This window comes from Scyliorhinus torazame, chromosome 5, assembly GCF_047496885.1.
Source record: "Scyliorhinus torazame isolate Kashiwa2021f chromosome 5, sScyTor2.1, whole genome shotgun sequence".
Taxonomy (NCBI): Eukaryota; Metazoa; Chordata; class Chondrichthyes; order Carcharhiniformes; family Scyliorhinidae; genus Scyliorhinus; species Scyliorhinus torazame.
In genome coordinates this window covers 322608961-322626750 of record NC_092711.1, presented here as the reverse complement: position 1 = coordinate 322626750, position 17790 = coordinate 322608961, and the positions used below count along the sequence as shown (strand labels likewise).

At 45.8% G+C, this 17790-nt stretch overlaps 1 protein-coding gene and 1 long non-coding RNA gene across 2 annotated transcripts in view; one reads left to right on the top strand and one right to left on the bottom strand.

Moving 5' to 3' along the window:
* The window catches only part of LOC140421320 (uncharacterized), a 282377-nt gene extending 269481 nt beyond the window's left edge, over positions 1-12896 (bottom strand). The window contains exon 1 of the long non-coding RNA XR_011946714.1: positions 12610-12896. This is a non-coding gene — a long non-coding RNA (uncharacterized lncRNA). The remainder of the gene's footprint in view (positions 1-12609) is intronic.
* A 1089-nt stretch (positions 12897-13985) lies between these two features.
* Positions 13986-17442, top strand: zic3 (zic family member 3 heterotaxy 1 (odd-paired homolog, Drosophila)). The gene is made up of 3 exons (XM_072505967.1): positions 13986-15211; positions 16132-16295; positions 16519-17442. Exons 1-3 carry the CDS (start codon positions 14218-14220, stop codon positions 16699-16701), a joined length of 1341 nt encoding a protein of 446 aa, XP_072362068.1. The 5' UTR covers positions 13986-14217; the 3' UTR covers positions 16702-17442.
* Positions 17443-17790: the final 348 nt, after the last annotated feature.

Here is a 17790-nt window from a genome sequence, read left to right as displayed (position 1 = left end):
TAGGAGTACAGGTCCACAGGTCATTGAAAGGGGAAACACAGGTGGAGAAGGGAGTCAAGAAGGCATACGGCATGGTTGCCTTCATTGGCCGGGGCATTGAGTATAAGAATTGGCAAGTCATGTTGCAGCTGTATAGAACCTTAGTTAGGCCACACTTGGAGTATAGTGTTCAATTCTGGTCGCCACACTACCAGAAGGATGTGGAGGCTTTAGAGAGGGTGCAGAAGAGATTTACCAGAATGTTGCCTGGTATGGAGGGCATAAGCTATGAGGAGCGGTTGAATAAACTCGGTTTGTTCTCACTGGAACGAAGGAGGTTGAGGGGCGACCTGATAGAGGTATACAAAATTATGAGGGGCATAGACAGAGTGGATAGTCAGAGGCTTTTCCCCAGGGTAGAGGGGTCAATTACTAGGGGGCATAGGTTTAAGGTGAGAGGGGCAAGGTTTAGAGTAGATGTACGAGGCAAGTTTTTTACGCAGAGGGTAGTGGGTGCCTGGAACTCACTACCGGAGGAGGTAGTGGAAGCAGGGACGATAGGGACATTTAAGGGGCATCTTGACAAATATATGAATAGGATGGGAATAGAAGGATACGGACCCAGGAAGTGTAGAAGATTGTAGTTTAGTCGGGCAGTATGGTCGGCACGGGCTTGGAGGGCCGAAGGGCCTGTTCCTGTGCTGTACATTTCTTTGTTCTTTGTTCTTTGATGTGCAGACTCCGCACAGACAGTGACCCAAGCCGGAATCGAACCTGGAACCCTGGAGCTGAGAAGCAATTGTGCTATCCACAATGCTACCGTGCTGCCCTAAGTTTGTAAGTTTGGAGGAATTGGGGGTGTAGTTTGGGCTCCACCATGAGGAGGACCTCAGGTAAATGCAGTTGCGGAATTTTGCAAGAAAGGTTTCCCCGATCTTCCTGGTGGCACGTCATCCTCGTTGCTGGAGGGGTTCTGTCGGTGGAGGGGTTGGGGGGGGGGGGTGTAGTGTAGTGTAGATCGCTTCAGTGATCTGCAGCAGGATTATGGAGGAGGATAAGGAGTCCATTGAAGGGATTAAGGCCAAGTGGGGATGGGGCTGGAAGGAGGAGCATGGTGTGAAGTGCTGAGGAGGGCCAACGCCTTGCCCTCGTGCGTGAGGCTGGGGTTGGTGTATAGAGCGCACTCAACAAAGACGAGGATGAGCCCGCGGTTTGAGGGGGTGGGGGATAGTTGCGAGTGGTGTGGGAGGGGCAAGACCAATCATGGCCATATTTTCTGGTCTTGTCTGTAGTTGGAGAAATTTTCGTGGTCATTTTTCAGCCCCATGTCGGAAGTCCTTCACGTGGATTTGGTGCCGGGTCCCCTGGGGACATATTCGGGGTGTCAGACCTGCCGGAGCTGCAGACGGGGATGGGGGCGGTTGTTTTAGCCTTTGTCTCACTCATTGCTTGCAGGTGGGTTCTGTTGGGGCAGAGCTAAGCCTCTCCACCCAGTATCTCGGTGTGGCTGGGGGATCTAATGGAGTTCCTGTATTTGGAGAAGGTGAAATCTGCTCTGAGAGGGGGGGTGATTGTTTGATTTATTGTCACATGTACAGTGAGGGGTGACACCAGAGATGGGGTTTGTTTGTTTTACATTTTGGGGACCTGGTTGCTGTCAAGGGGTTGGGGGGTTGTGTATTGTTGTAAAAATATTAAAACGTTGAAAGTTTGAATAAAAATATTTTTCAAAAAAAAAATGGTATTCTTTGTGTAGGGAAGGCAGTGGTGATGTCATAGTGGTAGTGTCACTCGACTGGTAATCTGGAGACCGTGGGTAATGTTCTGGTGATGCAGGTTTGAATCCTGTCAGATGGCGTAATTTGAATTCAAGAAAAATCTGGAATTAAAGTTTCTAATACTGACTGTGAAGCAACTGTCATAAAATCTCATCTGGTTCACTAATCTTCTTTAGAGATGGAAATCTTTTCATTCCCTTGTCTGGCCTGCATGTGACTCCAGGCCCAGCAATGTGGTTGATGACGTCTGAATGACGCAGCAACCCATCACCCTCAATGATGGAGTCCAGCGTATCAGCACAGCAATCTTAAACCTGAAGTGCTGAGTGGATGATTCACCTCAATTCCACCATCATTGATGTTTTCAATTCCACTCCACGTGAAATCAGGAGAGGCTGAAGACACTGGATACTGCAAGGGCTATCGGCAATCGTGCTGAAGACTTGTATTCCAGAACTTGCCACACCCCAAGCCAAGTTGGCCTGTATTTACAACACTGGCATATCTACTTGGCAATGAGGAAAATTGCCCAAGTATGTCCAATATACAAAAACCAGGAAAACTCCAACCTGGCCAATTACCCATTAATCTAGTCTCGATCATCAGTAAAGTGATGGAAGGGATTATCAACAGTGGTATGAGGTGGCAGTTCCTCAGCAATAGCCTCTTCACTGACGCTCAGTTTGTGTTCCACCTGTATCAGAAGCTTGAATAATCCCCACCAAACACCATTCTCTTCCATCTGGCTGAACTATTCCTCTCAGTGAACAATGTGTCCTCTAATTTGGCTCACTTCCTCTAAAACGCATGGGTCCCAGTTTTGCCTGTCTCTTTATGGGGCATGTGGAACATTCCATCTTCCAGTCCCATTCCAGTCCCATCCTACAATTCTTTTCTCGGTACATCGACGATTGTTTTGGTGCTTCTTTATGTTCCCGTCTGGCATTTTGACCCTCGATCACCTTCACATGACCCATCTCCAACACTTCCCTTCCCTTCCGTGACCATGTACCTCCATTTCTGGGGATAGACTGTCCATTATTATCCATTACAAGCCCAACGGCCCCCACAGCTACCTCGAATACAGCTCTTCACACGCCACATCCTGTAAGGACTGCACCCCATTCTCCCAACTCCTTCGTCTCCGCCGCATCTGTTCCGATGATGCCACTTTCCAAAACAGTGCTGCTGACACATCTTCATTCTTCCTTAATTGTGGTTTCCCACCCACTATTGTTGACAGGGCTCTCAACCGTGTCTCTCCCATCTCCCACAGCTCTGCTCCCTGCCCTTCCCCTCCCTTCCAGAACCAGGGTAGGGTCCCTCTTGTCCTGACTATTCATCCCACCACCCTCTGCATTCAAAGGATCATCCTCCACCAGTTCCACCAACTCCAGGATGATCCCAACACCAAACACATCGTCCTCTCATTCCCCTGTCAACATTTTGCAGGGACCGTTCCCTCATGGATACCCTGGTCCATTCCTCCATTACCCCAAACACCTCATCCACTTCCCAGCACATCTTTCCATGTAATCACAGAAGGTGTACCAACCCCTCTACCTCCTCCCTGCTCACCATCTCAGGCCCTAAATACTCTTTCCAAGTGAGGCAATGCTTCACATACATCTCTGTCAATCTGGTCTATTGCATTCGCTGCTCCTATTGTGGTCTACTCTACATTGGAGAGACTAAACACAGACTGGGTGACTGCATTGGAGAACACCTTTGGGCTGTCTGCAAGCAGGGTCCAGACCTTCCTGTCGCTGCCATTTAATCTCACCGTCCTGCCCTTACCTCCACATGTCCATCCTTGGCCCGCTGCAATGTTCCAGTGACGCCCAGTGCAAACTGGAGGAACAGCACCTCATCTTCTGATTAGACACGTTACAGCCTTCCGGACTTAACATTGAGTTCAACAACTTCAGACTGTGAACTCTCTCCTCCACCTTCACCACATTTTTATTCCTATTAATTTATTTTCATTTCTTCCATCGATCCGTTTACCCTCACCATTGTTCCCCCTTCCCCCAACCACCTGACATGGGCTATTCCCGATTCCTAGTTGCCCTTTTACACAGTGCTCACCTTTCTTCTGCCATTAACACATTCTAATCTCTTTATGTGTCACTATCAGCAACCTTCTTAGCCTTGATCACCCTCATTTACATTCCCTTTGTCTTCTGTCCTCGACATCATAGGGGCAGACCAAGGCAGGCCAGCAGCACAGTTTAATTCCCGTAACAGCCTCCCCAAACAGGCGCCGGAATGTGGCGACTAGGGGCTTTTCACAGTAACTTCATTTGAAGCCTACTTGTGACAATAAGCGATTTTCATTTAATTTCATCTTTATCAATCTCCACCTATTGCTGGCCCTCTACCCAGTCTGAATGGTCTAACACAGCCCCACCCTCCCCAATCTGATCCTATTTCCAGTCCTCTCCAGCTTTAACAAAGAGTCATCCAGACTCAAAACATCAACTTCCTTCTCTCTCCACAGATGTCCAGGATTTTCTGTTTTTGTTTCAGATTCCAGCATCTGCAGTAATTTGCTTTTATTTCACTCAGCTCCTGACCTCGTTACAACCTTGGTTCAAAAATGGACAAAAGAGCTGAATGTCAGAGGTGAGGTGAGGTGAGAGTGACCGCCCTTGACACCAAGGCAGCAACTGACCAGTATGGCATCAAGGAGCCCTAGCTAAACTAGAGTCAATGGGAATCGGGGGGAAAACTCTCTGCTGGTTGGAGTCATACCCGGCACAAAGGAAGATGGTTGTGGTGGTTGGAGGTCAATCATCTCAACTCCAGGACATCACTGCAGGAGTTTCTCAGGGTAGTCTCCCAGGCCCAACCATCTTCAGCTGCTTCATCAATCACCTGCCTTCCATCATAAGGTCAGAAGTGTTTTCTGATGATTTCACAAAGTTCAGCACCATTTATGAATCCTCAGATAATGAATCAGTCCATTTTCAAATGCAGCAAGTCCTGGACCATATCTAGTCTTATTTTGACAAGGGCAAATAGCATTCACCCAACACAAGTACCAGGCAATTTCTCCCATTGGTAAAACTAAGTGTAATTAGTAATAAAAGAGCAATAGCACAGAGTAACATCACCAGAGGGATTTCATTCGAGTGCAAGAGAATGTGGGAAAATGTTGGAATTTGGAAATTTGGGTAAGAGGTGCAGCTTAATATATAAAAATGTATATAAACAAATAGGGTTAAATGAAGACTGAACTATGTTACGTAAAGAGTTAAATTATACTACTAAATGAAATACAGTAAATTGAGCAAGACCATTCATGACTCCTCAGATCCTGAAGCAGCCCTTGTCCATGTGCATCAGGATCTGGGCAATATTCAGATTCGGGCTGATTAGTGACAAGAAACATTCGCACTACATAAGTGCCAGGTAATGACCATCTTTCAATAAGAGATAATCTAACCATCACCCCTTGACATTCAATGGTATTACCATTGCTATTATCAAACTGGGGAGTTATCATTGCCCAGAAACTGAACTGGTCTAGCCATATAAATACTGTGGTTACAAGAGCAGGCCAGAGGTTGGGACTCCTGTGGTAAGTAACTCACCTCCTGACTCCCCAAAGCTTGTCCACCATCTACAAGTCAGGAGTGCAATGGAACACTGTCCACTTGCCTGGATGAGTGCCGCTCCGACAACACTCAAGAAGCTCAACACCATCCAGGACAAAGCAGCCCCGCTTGATTGCTCCTCCTTCCACAAACATTCAAACCTTCCACTACCGATGAACAGTGGCAGCCGTGTGTACCATCTACAAGATGCACTGCACAAACTTACAAGGTTCCTTAGATAGCACCTTCCAAACCCACGACCACTACCATCTAGAAGGACAAGGGCAACAGATACCTGGGAACCCCACCACCTGGAGGTTCCCCCAAGTCACTCACTACCCTGACTTGGAAATATATCACCGTTCCTTCACTGTCGCTGGGGCAAAATCCTGGAACTCCCTCCCTTACAGCACAGTGAGCACAGTGGATGTACCACATCACATGGACTGCAGCGGTTCAAGAAGGCAGCTCACCACCACCTTCTCAAGGGTAATTAGGGATGGGCAATAAATGCTGGGCTAGCCAGCCATGCCTACATCGTGTAAGTGAATTTTTAAAAAAGACTCCTGTGAATTTGTTCAGTAACTTTCCTCCATGATTTCTTACAAATCTATCAAGCCAGATTTCACTCTGGAATCTGACTTGTCCAGGGTAACATAAACCGGATTCCTGTTAGATCTGTAAACCCTGCCTTATGCGGAACAAGTGATGCTTGAAGGTCAGCGAGCTGAGTTATTTGGAGGGTTGCGCCTCGATTGTTGCCTCTGCATGTTCCCCAGAAGTCAAGTGTTCGGTGCCTTTACAAATAAACTTCCATTTCAGTCCGTCACAAGCAGGGGGCTCCCATGATTTGGCAGGGCTCCTGGACCTCCTTATCCCTCAATCATTGGGAATCTCCTGACACGACCAAGTTCCCAGCAGAGTCTGATGTTAGCAGTTATCCACTAACACGCGTGTCTGTGGACTCAGAGACACTTGTCCACACGACACACTAAGACATTTTACACGCGGGTCCTGCCTGAAAACTCGCCGTGGCGGGGTGCGGGGCGGGGGGCGGACCCCCTAATCCTGCCCAGTCCCTCACTTACACACAGCCCAGGCAGAGAGATCATGCATAAAAATCCGCCACAGATTTCGGCAGTTCAAAGAAAATCAATGCATTTGAAAAGCGAAATGCATTTTCAGATCTAAACTGGTGTTGAATGTCCCGGATTGGGACCTGTAGACAGTAACTTCCCACCGAAAGTGGGAATTATTGGGCATTATTCTGGGCATTATTCCTTCAAATATTGTGCGTGTGGGTGATTGATGGACTATTAAATAGTTAATTATTACACTGACCCACCAAGTGCCAATGGAAGCAATCGAATGCTCCGGTTAATGTTTTAAAGTTACCAAGAGGTCAATACACGAAATGCTATTTGTTCACGGGATATGTTTGACTTCATTGGAAATCACCGTTTAGGAATGTCCGTCCTTTGCGCGAATTCATTCTCCCCTTTCCACACTTTGGTGAAGTACATGTTTATGCTCCGGGCTGAGCCCTTCCTGGACAGGTGGCATTTTCTACCTGCAAGTTATTTTCGAATTCCCTGTGACATGTAAAATGAGACAATATTAACATTACAACCAGCCAACGGTCAAGATGGGGCAGTTGTACAATATGTTAACCTTGAATTAAATCCAGCGCCCTGACCATTGTGGCATTGAGACATGCAAAGCCTTTCCAAACTCATTTATATTCGGAGTGTCGGTCAGAACTGGGACGGTCTGGAAATTAAGGTTTGATGGGAGCGAGTTCAAGAACCGACACCATTGGGGCAAAAGTTGCTTTGTTTTTACAGACCCTCGAATTTGGCGTTAAAAATAAAGTTAAAATCTCAATGATCCACCTGTCATCAATCTCCATAAACGGCGCATGGTTTTACCACAAGATTCACTGTGATCTATCGAATCAGTGGAAATCCTGTGCATCCCAACATTTGAGCGAATGTGTTTAAAACGAGCTTCAAGTAGCGGCTGCATTGTAAACCCGGCTGAGCGAGAGCGCCGCCAGATCTGTTTTTAACAAATACATACTGCTAGCTGCACATTTCGTTCGCAGTGTGAATGGGTAGTTTGATCGAAAAGGACCCGCACGTTTACGACCCGCAAATGAATGTTTCTGTCTGTTGAACACGGGATTGGGTCTGGGGACGTCATGTCCACATTGCCTAAACAAAATAATAAAACACCCGGCAATGTCAAAAACTCTAAAATGCGGCTAAGACTATGTATCACACACACACCTCACAGCCACAATGTCTATTCCGGTGTTTAGTACAAATGTTCAAACATTGAGTTATTAGCCCGTTCTAAGGATGCCCAATTCACTATCGCCGCATTTGTTACAAACATCCCGCCTTTAAAACAACAGAATTGAGCAAGAATATTTTTTAACTGAAACCCTTATTTCAGTTGCCCGCAACTAGTGGCTCCAATAATTAGAAGTTTGGCGAGATGGTATCAATGAAATACAGATGACTAACTGCTCGAAGTGACAGCCTGAATTAGCCATGTGTGTTTCCAATCCCCTTTCCAGTTCGAGGGACGGGCGCTCGGCCCGTTTAGGCTCCAGGGCTACGCAATGTTTCCTATTGAATCCAGCCACAGTCAGCTGGTCTAATAAACTGATAAATTAATCCAGGATAATAAACGCAATTTAAATTCATGCGATCTGGACATGCAGATCTCAGCGGGAGATCATAGTCGCCATGTTGCTGGAGATTCATGGATGGGCCGATAGGCAGACTGATGGATAAATAGAGGGGCAATAGGAGGAGGAGGAGGAGGAGTCCCCCCCCCCCCCCCCGGAGTCCCCCCCCCCCCCACCCCCAGCCTGTCCCGCCAGTCTATGAGATTGTGACAGATCTGTAAACTCATTCCTTATCTCTGCCCTCTCCCCATATCTCTCAATGCCTCTGGTTAACAAAAACCTGTCAGTCGTAGATGCCAAAATTAACAATCGATCTTGCATCAATTGCCATCGCTGGAAAAGATTTCCAAACTTCTACCTTTGCGCGTGGAAATGTTGCCGAATTTCTGTCCTGAGCGATTTGAATAATGTCTACCATTCTGGCGCCTAGTCCGAAACTCGCCAACCCGTTTCTCTGTCTATTCCGCTTAATACCAGGGCAGCTAGGTAGATGGAAAGGCGAATAAATAGCTGGATAGATAAATAGATCGATAAATAGGGAGAGATAAAGATGGGCAAATGGGTAGAGATAAATATAGATAAATAGGTAGAGATAAATAGATCGATAAATGGATAGATAAACGGATAGAATGTCCGTATATTTGTTTAAATCAAAATAATATTTCAGTCTGACAGGAAATGCTGTGAAGTGACGAAATGTCCTTTGGTGACTGTTGCCTGTCGTGGGATTTGTTTGATCAGCGGATTGGGGCGGGAGAGCAGCGAAAGGAACTCTTATTGTGGTTCCACTCAACAACTCGCTCTGCCGGCTGCTGAATCACACAAATACCTTCGAGTGTTGCCTCACTTTGGTTGTTGTCTGAGGCCGCAGCCACACAGAAAAGGGGTCAATAAAAAGTATGTGGACAACAAAGGAGCAAAATACAATAAAACCACCCTCCGGGTCACAGGTCAGCATCATTACTGATTGAGATATTTACAACTGGTCTCAACTGCAAAAGGTAATCGGACATTGATGCCGAACTTCACAAGGAATAACGTGTTCTTTCACTCAGTCGCCCCAATGCAGTTCTGGCCTGTGCCGTTTTATGAACACAATCAGCACATTTGATATAAACAAGAGGGTGAGATTTACAATGGTTTCGGGCTGTTGATAGTGTATTTGCTTAGGGCTCCCCGAACGCCAATGAAAACCATTATTTTAGCAGCATTTCCCATAACGTGACTTGCATAAATCATACAATGTAGGACGGTGCATCGGTTATCGATTGATTGGGCTCCGAAACCCGACAGACAATTGAAGATTAGTTTGCTGTTGTCTCATCTTCTATGGACAAAAATTGGAATTTGTGAAACTCCCGACCCTTCGCGGTTATTGGTATAAGTTTGCAAGTGACAGTCTAACATTTCCATCGAAATTTAACACATACATTTAGCAGGGACATTTTGAAATTATACATTGCATTTAAAGCGCCAATTATCATACTGAAATGATAAATTACACACAATATAACGCGGCAACTTTGAGGACACCAATTCCCGAGATTCAGTTTAAAGGGGTTATTTCCACTCACACAATATTAAATCAAAATTTAAAACTATTCATTGCTCCATAACACTGAAGAAACATTACTCGCCTAGCCCTTGAAAAAGGAAACAAAATGGTTGAGTTAATCCCCTAAATTACAACCTGGATAAACATCAAGAACAAACCGAATGGCCTAAAAAACATGTTTTAGTGTCAGAAACGTGTGTTCGGGCAGCGAGAGAGAGAAGCGAATTGTGACACTTAAGTGGTTTGCCCATATCACATCTGACATGGTCTTGTAATTCTAATAATTTTATTAACCCGGAGAAAATTCCCTCTGAGGAACCACTCTGAACAAGCACAAATCAAAACTTCCCGTTTCTCACTTTCAATTAGACTGTCAGATTATGGACGCAGATGCTCATTTTGACTGGACTGTGTATCCTGGTCCACAAGGTTATGTTCAAACCTCTCTCTATGCAGCGGAACCTGACTCTCTAACACCGGGAGAAATCTCACTGTGCGAGTGAATAAACGGTTGATCCGGCGATTTTACGCCGGGGTCGGCACTGCTTTGTGGAAATTGTTCCATTTGGCATTCTGTAAATTCGAGGTCCCCGTTACTTAGAAATAAAGGTGAAAATTACACTTCTCGCCTCGCCCGGAGAATCGAATTTTCGGTGCACCGGAGATTTTCCTCCCAAGTTTTCCCAAAGCGACGATGCAACAAATTCACTGGAAAAGTTGGTTGGTGGTTCTCACTTTAACCGTGTTGGACGATTTGATCAAATCGGAAAAATCTTTAAGAAATGCTCCCAAAAATATTCAGTCACATTAAAAAAAACCTTTGGCAGGAATTCCTCAGAATAGAAATGGGATGATCGCCCTTGAGTGAGTTTAAGTAATACAAGGGAAATGTGATAGAAATGAATTGAAATCAAACACTTGTATTGAATTTGACGGTCGTTAATCGTGTTTATAATTGGAATATTGCATGTCATAAAAACCAAGTCAATTTATTATATTACAGATCGCAATTTATTTTAAAAAATCTTTCCTGGGTTGTGGGTGTCGCTGGGTTCAGCCAATATTTATTCCTCATTCCTGGAATGTTACACAGGAGGCGAGTACATTCAGCTGGCAAATTCGGTTGAGCAAAGTTCAGATTTGAGTTCCACGCGGGTCGCTCCTTCACGAAATAAATAGGAGGTTCTGCCGGTAGATTTTATTACTTCAACAGTTTCGAAAAAAAAGCTTAATTGAATGATGCCGCCGCTTGAGTCTCCCAATGCACATAACTCACCCGAAACATGCTAAATCTGTCGGGTAACAATACCGTCACACAAATAATTTATTACCGAAAGCCATCCGTGAGAAACAGAGGGAATTTAAAATGCAATATAGTTTGCCTAATCAGATTGATGAACCCGGGCATTGCAGGTTTTTAAAGAAAGACTTCACTGGCCCATTTCAATTTGGTGAAACTTGAACAAGCTCACCCTGTCCGGCTCGATTTTCCAGGTTTCCGAAGGTGTGTAAAAAAATAAAGTATTTCACTGAAATGTGCTCATGTATCGATTTATTTTCGACACTTCCCCACAATATATCCTGCACGTTTACTCTGGGTTGGGGGCCCGCCCCGATAGATTTGTTTTAACAGAAGAGATATTGTTTATAATTTAATCTTTAAAACCAGGTGAAGACACAGACTTGTGCACATTGGGTGTGGGGGCGAAAGGCGTTTCAACCCCAGGACGAATCGACCCGCAGGAAAAATACATTTCCCATTTTTAAAAAGAAAAAGAAAATAACGTTATATATTTGCTATTTTATTTGTTCTTTCTTTATTCATGTTAAATCTCTTTATTGAATATATAAGGGGAAATTATAACTGCATTCCAGTAACATCTTATCAGAAGAGGTTTGTATTTATGGCACATGTTACCCAGGCGGTTTCGAACAGAAAACGAACATTGATTATTGGTGGAAAGCAGCGGCAGGACAGTGGATGTTCACATCATTTAAAATGGAATTTTATGGCCGCCCCGTATTTGCAGTGTGTCAGAGATGTGTTTGGAATTGACTCTGCCTGGGAACATCGCCATGGTCTAATATCCCTGTTCAGTAAAGCCCAGCCAGGCCCTGCCTCGCCTCCCAACGCAATGTCCATTTGGGGTTTAAAATTCAGCTGGTTTGGAAGGTGTGTCGCTCGCTAGCCCGGCCTTTGTGCTGGCGATGAACAGTTGGCCCAAATTATTTTAAAGACGGCACCAGTGCGGCTACACATGTGGTCGGCTGCGAGTCAGGGGTCAGATAGGCTGGCCTGCCCTAAGCCGGCCACATCACAGAGCGGATACAACGGGATAGTCACTGGGACGACCTAATTGAATTACGCGTTTTTGTTACAGAGAAAACGGAGCACGTGCGTCTTGTCATTAATTATCTCCCAGAAACACTGAAATCCACAACGGTGGCGAACTCGGGCCTGTAAACTGCCCCTGAGACAATCGAGCCGGCAATGTTGGCCAGAGCCGCTTTATAAATGATTAAAATCACCAGGAAAATTCCTATCACCCTTTTATTGTGTCTCAAATTGAGCCCCAACAGTTTGATACACACACGCAGACATATATACATACAATCTTCGTCACCAGACCGAGAAATCTCGATTAAATCGGGGAGAAATTGTTCCATATCAAAGGAAATCGCAGACAGAATGAGTTCAGAGGGACTTGTACAAGTCGTTACTATTTCTCCCCTATTCACGCGTTTAGAAGCGACACTACTCCAAATAATCTGCAAACACAGCTAGAACAAAAACACTTCTGCTGGTAAATCACTTCACTTTTACTGATGAAAGCATTTGTGATTAATGCACTGAAATGAGAACCCTCCTCGCCTCTCTGGGAGGCTAATGCCAAATGTTACTAAATTATTTCTCTCTCTAAAACAATGTTGGCAAAGGAAAGGCAGTGGTTACTATTGCACATTGGTTACTATTGCTCAGCAGAATAAAGGAGAAGCACTCACCTCCCGGCTCTTTTTGTGCTGGAAAACTTTATGGATAATGTGCGTTTTATGGAAACATGTTGTGGAGAAGCCTGGGCAGCTACTGGACCTGCAGCTCTTTGCAAAAACTAAACAGGAGGTGAAGTTCTTTCCAATGTACTGGTTGGGGATAAGGGTCGTCAAAGGGCCGGTGTTATAAAGCGCTGCATGAAGCAGTCTCAATGCATCTCTGAACTTGATCAGATTTTATGTTTCCTGCAGCGACTCGGCGGCAGTCCTGTGAAAACTGCTCAATGGCCAAGATTCAGAGGGTGAGAGAATCTGAGGATATCAAAATCCCAGAGCTTTCAGAGTCTCTGCTTCCTAACCCAGCTCTCGCCGTGCCTTGAGCAGCTTTCAACCCATGGAAAACACAATTAAACCTAACAAATGAAAGGCGGGATTGACTAAAAGAAAAAGTTTGGCCGACAAGTAAAAATAATAACAATCTTACAGATACGAGACTTGGTCTTGACACTTTAAAAAAAATAGTGGTAGCAATCGAATGGGGCTCAGTAATATTGTTTTACAATGTCCGGGAAATGTGTAAACCAAAAATGCGGAATAAATCGTCAATTTCTATGCGGAAATTTGCAGTTTGTATAAAATTGTTAACTGTGTTCATCTTTATTGATTACAGCTTTCTGCTCATTGAAGTTCCCAAATCATTTTTTTTTTCAAAGGGCAGGAAGGTTTATTTTTACATCCTGAACATCATGCAACCAATTCAAATAAACAGATTGGTAGGATTCTCATTGAAAGAAAAATAAATAGGGTTGACGTTTAAATATCTGAAACGCCAGTAAGAAATGAGCTAATTTTCTTCGCTCCCCTGCAATGAAAATGCTGTTTGTAGATTTGATTGACACCAGAGCTGTGTATTGTTCCCGCTCCTTTCCAGTACAAAACTCGGGGTTTCTTTTCTAAATAAAAAAAAACCCGCAAATGATTGAACCACAATAGCTGTGCAGGAAGAACAGATTGCTTTCCGCACCAGGACACTGGTTGCGCCAAATTAAATCCAAATATGCCGCACATTTCAACTGCTGTTTGTGAAATTAAATGGAAGAGTAAAATGCAAATAAGGTTGAACTAGGCCCAATTAATCAAAGGCGATAACATGGAGGTGCCATACCTGTAAATAACCCTCAAATTCAACCAATCCGCATCCTGCAACTGTGCGCTTCTTGTGTTTGGAATAACCATTTGTGTCAGTCAACTGAGCCCCTGCCAATCAAAACACACCAGGACGCACACGTGATTGCAATAGTGCGTGTCTGTGATTGGCTGTTTGCGGGTTGCCTCTTGAGTTGTTATGTTGTGGGGAGTTGAGTGATTGACTATCAGTCTGACAACATCAGCAGAGGCAAGAGAGGCTTCAGCCCGATTGGGAGCAGCGATTCATTTCTGCAGAAGAGCGAGGAGCCCAACACAACGCTTCCAATGTGAGGGGACTAAAGCAATACATTCTGCAAAGTTGTTCGGGCTCTTTGCACCCCCCCCCCCCCCCTCCCCTGCACCCCCTCCCTCCCCTCCCCTCCCCACCTCCTTCCCATCTTGCTGATTCTTTGGCAATTGCGGCTTGTGGACATGGCGATGTTGCTGGATGGTGGCCCCCAGTTCCCCACCCTGGGCGTCGGCAGTTTCGCGAGCCCGCGGCACCACGAGATGGCCAACCGGGAGCCGGCTCTGGGACTGGGCCCCTTCTGCGAGTCACCTCACCCCGGAGCCTTCAAACTGAGCCCGGCGGCTCACGACATCTCGGCCAGCCAGACATCTGCTTTCACCCCGCAGGGATCCGGATACGCCAGCGCCCTGGCGTCGCACGCCAGCCAAGTTGGCTCCTACAGCGGGACACCTTTTAATTCCAGCCGGGATTTCCTATTCCGCAACCGGAGCGGCGGCATGGGGGAGTGCCCCTCTACCAGTGGGCAGCAAGGCATTTTCAGCTCACCGGGCGGTGCCATGCATGCCCCGCCGGGGATGCCAGACACCCCGGGCCACCTCTTATTCCCAGCTCTTCACGAACAAGCGCCCAGCCACACATCTGCCAATGGGCATGTGGTGAACGGGCAGATGCGCCTGGGCTTGCACACTGACATCTTCGGCAGAGCTGACCCGTACCGGGGGGTGAGCAATCCCAGGACTGACCCGTACAGCGCAGCCCAGCTCCATAACTACAGCCCAATCAACATGAACGTGGGAATGAATGTGGCGGGTCACCACGGCCCGGGAGCTTTCTTCCGATACATGAGGCAGCAAATTAAACAGGAGTTACCCTGCAAATGGATGGAGGAAGTTCAGATGAACCGCAGCAAGAAGATTTGCGAGCGGACATTCGGCAGCATGCATGAGCTAGTCACTCACCTCACCATCGAACATGTGGGGGGACCCGAGCAAACCAATCACATTTGTTACTGGGAGCAGTGCGCACGAGGAGGAAAATCTTTTAAAGCCAAATACAAACTCATTAATCACATTCGAGTGCACACGGGCGAGAAACCCTTCCCGTGTCCCTTCCCGGGGTGTGGCAAAATATTCGCCAGGTCCGAAAACCTAAAGATTCACAAACGGACCCACACAGGTAACACAAACCAATCTGTCCCCTTTCCTAACTGGCTGCAATCTCTGGCGGCGGGAGCCCCAAGCCGGGAAAGGACTGGGCGCTCATTCCCGGCTCGCACAATCCTCTGCAGCTTTTAAAAAGCTGCTTCACATCTTCACAGGAAAGTTGGGCGGAGAGCGCAACTGGCTGCAAAAACTGTGTCAACAGCAGCCGTGGACAGGGCTGGCGGCTTTCTCATTCACCCCCACACAGTATTTGTTGTTCAAAGCCGATGGGAAAGATCCCCCAGTCTGTCTCCGTGAGAGCAAGCACCCCCGCTAACAAAAACCCGCGTTTTATTCCACTCGCACATAAAGGGAAAGCATTTCCCTTTCCCCCAGCTCCAGCCTTGTTGCACTGTGAAATGTTTGAAATCTGGAAAAGGCACATTTCCCTCTTGTTTGCGGCCTTTTGTTTTCTGCTTGCTGATGAAGCAAATTGGCGACAGGCTTTTGTGAAAAATGGTGAATTGTTGAGGGGATTTGTTGTAGAATATTTGAAGTATTTTGAGCGAATACTTCAAACTTCCATTTGTCCGTCTTTCTAAACGCTCTGTAAGATGTCCTTAACTTCACTGGAGACACACTGGAGTCTGGTATACCACCATTCTATCCCACTCATTTCAGCCCAGGAATTAATTGTACAATGAGGCGATTTACCGCCTCAAGCACAAACAATGCTTTAATTATCTGACTTTTGGTGCATTTATTGGAGATTTCCATCTCCCTGTTTGCCATTTATTATATTCAGCTGTCAGTAGTCAGACAGCAGACAGCTCTCTATCCGAATGTTCAATTAGAACCACAAAGGGCCTGGGAAAGCGGGATGAATGTTTACAATTGCGGGTGTTTTATGCACGCTTACAAATATCATTTTTCTTGTGCCTTTTATCTGACTAGGTGAAAAGCCGTTTAAATGTGAGTTTGAGGGCTGTGACCGGAGATTCGCAAACAGCAGCGATCGCAAGAAGCACATGCACGTGCACACCTCCGACAAGCCGTACATCTGCAGGATGTGTGACAAGTCGTACACACATCCCAGCTCTCTGCGGAAACACATGAAGGTAGTCACTTGTTTACTTATCACATGTACCCGAGATGCTCGCTCCCAGAGTCACTCCAACATTGAAGGAGGGACTTGACACGTTTCCCCAACTCCGTTAGCATTTGAAATACGCTTTGTACAATTGTTTGGAATATTTTAGATTTGGGCCATTTACAAGCGCTGTTCCGGGTTGAAGGGAAACACGGGGAATTATTATTATTTTTTTGTCTTTGAAATTCTAGGTGCACGAGTCTCAAGGGTCGGAATCGTCTCCAGCGCCGAGTTCGGGCTATGAATCGTCCACTCCGCCCAGCCTCCTCTCCTCCAACAGCGAGGATCCCAGCAAAAACCCGGGCCCCGCCACACACAACACAAATAACCACAACCCCCCATTGCCGCCCAATTTCAACGAGTGGTACGTCTGAGAACAACACCAGGGGTTTGTTCAAAGTCGACACCAGCAGGTCGCCAGGCCCGACCTGTTGAAAGCATCGGGAGGAAGGAGCAAAATGCACTGTTGGCCCCGGACTGGCGGCGGGAGTTCTGATTTGAAAGGATTCTGGCCTCAGCTCACTGACCGCAACACACTCTTTGCTCAGGACAAAAACCCGCATTCTTGTCCGATTCCAGAGGTGATTATTTTTTTGTGGGGGGGGGGGGGGGGGCTTCTTTTTTCCTCGCTGTTTTTCTTTTGGCAGGTTTTGAATTATTTTTCGGGGTGTGTGTGGGACAGTGAACCTCGCGTTGACCATTTGTCTGGATAGTATCCCCGTGGCACCTCGGAAGTGATTGATGGTGAAAGTCACACAGTCTTAAAAAGTGCCAAAGTCCTGTAATGTCTTGAACTTTAAAATCAAATTCTGTGAATGTATCTCCTGTTGGATTGGGTCGAATCTGTTGTCGTTTTAGAGTTTCGCAGCCTGGGATGTAGTGTATCAGGATCGTGACAGTTATATATAACGTTGCCTTTTTAACTATTTTCTGTAAATATACATATTCATAATGTCATATTTATCACTTTGTAATTTAATTATCGGTATTTACATGCCGCGCTGATACAATATTTATGAAGAATTGTTTTCTAACAAAACCTATGTACAGTTTTTTTTGGAGAAGGAAAGGTTATAACCAAGTTAACATTAAACAACTTTGATTTACAAAACAAATGTTGCATTTTTATTGTAACATTTCTCATTCTCTCGCCCCGGACGTAAAGTCTCTGCGATTTACCTCAATGCGAATCTTTGCATTGCTCCTGAACTTGCGAATTTTTAACTTAAATCATTTGGAAAATGATCCCGCGCTCAACATAAAATCTTCGGAAGACAAATCTGCCCTCGAAGCGAATTTAAAATTGTTCCGGATATAAACTAGAATTATTTTTACTGGCGAGTGTGCGGGAGAAAGTGGGAGAGTGAGAGTGAGTGTTAATGAGGGATAGAGTGAGTGAGGGAGTGAGGGAGTGTGGTAAAGTGTGAGAGTGAGGGAGAGAGGACTGTGTTCCCAGGATTGTT

Excerpts from the sequence above, each read along its gene's own strand:
- zic3 (XM_072505967.1), top strand. The coding sequence starts at position 14,218 with ATGGCGATGTTGCTGGATGGTGGCCCCCAGTTCCCCACCCTGGGCGTC. Across the intron at positions 15,212-16,131 it reads TCACAAACGGACCCACACAG|GTGAAAAGCCGTTTAAATGT; the intron begins GTAACACAAACC and ends TTATCTGACTAG. Across the intron at positions 16,296-16,518 it reads CTCTGCGGAAACACATGAAG|GTGCACGAGTCTCAAGGGTC; the intron begins GTAGTCACTTGT and ends TTGAAATTCTAG.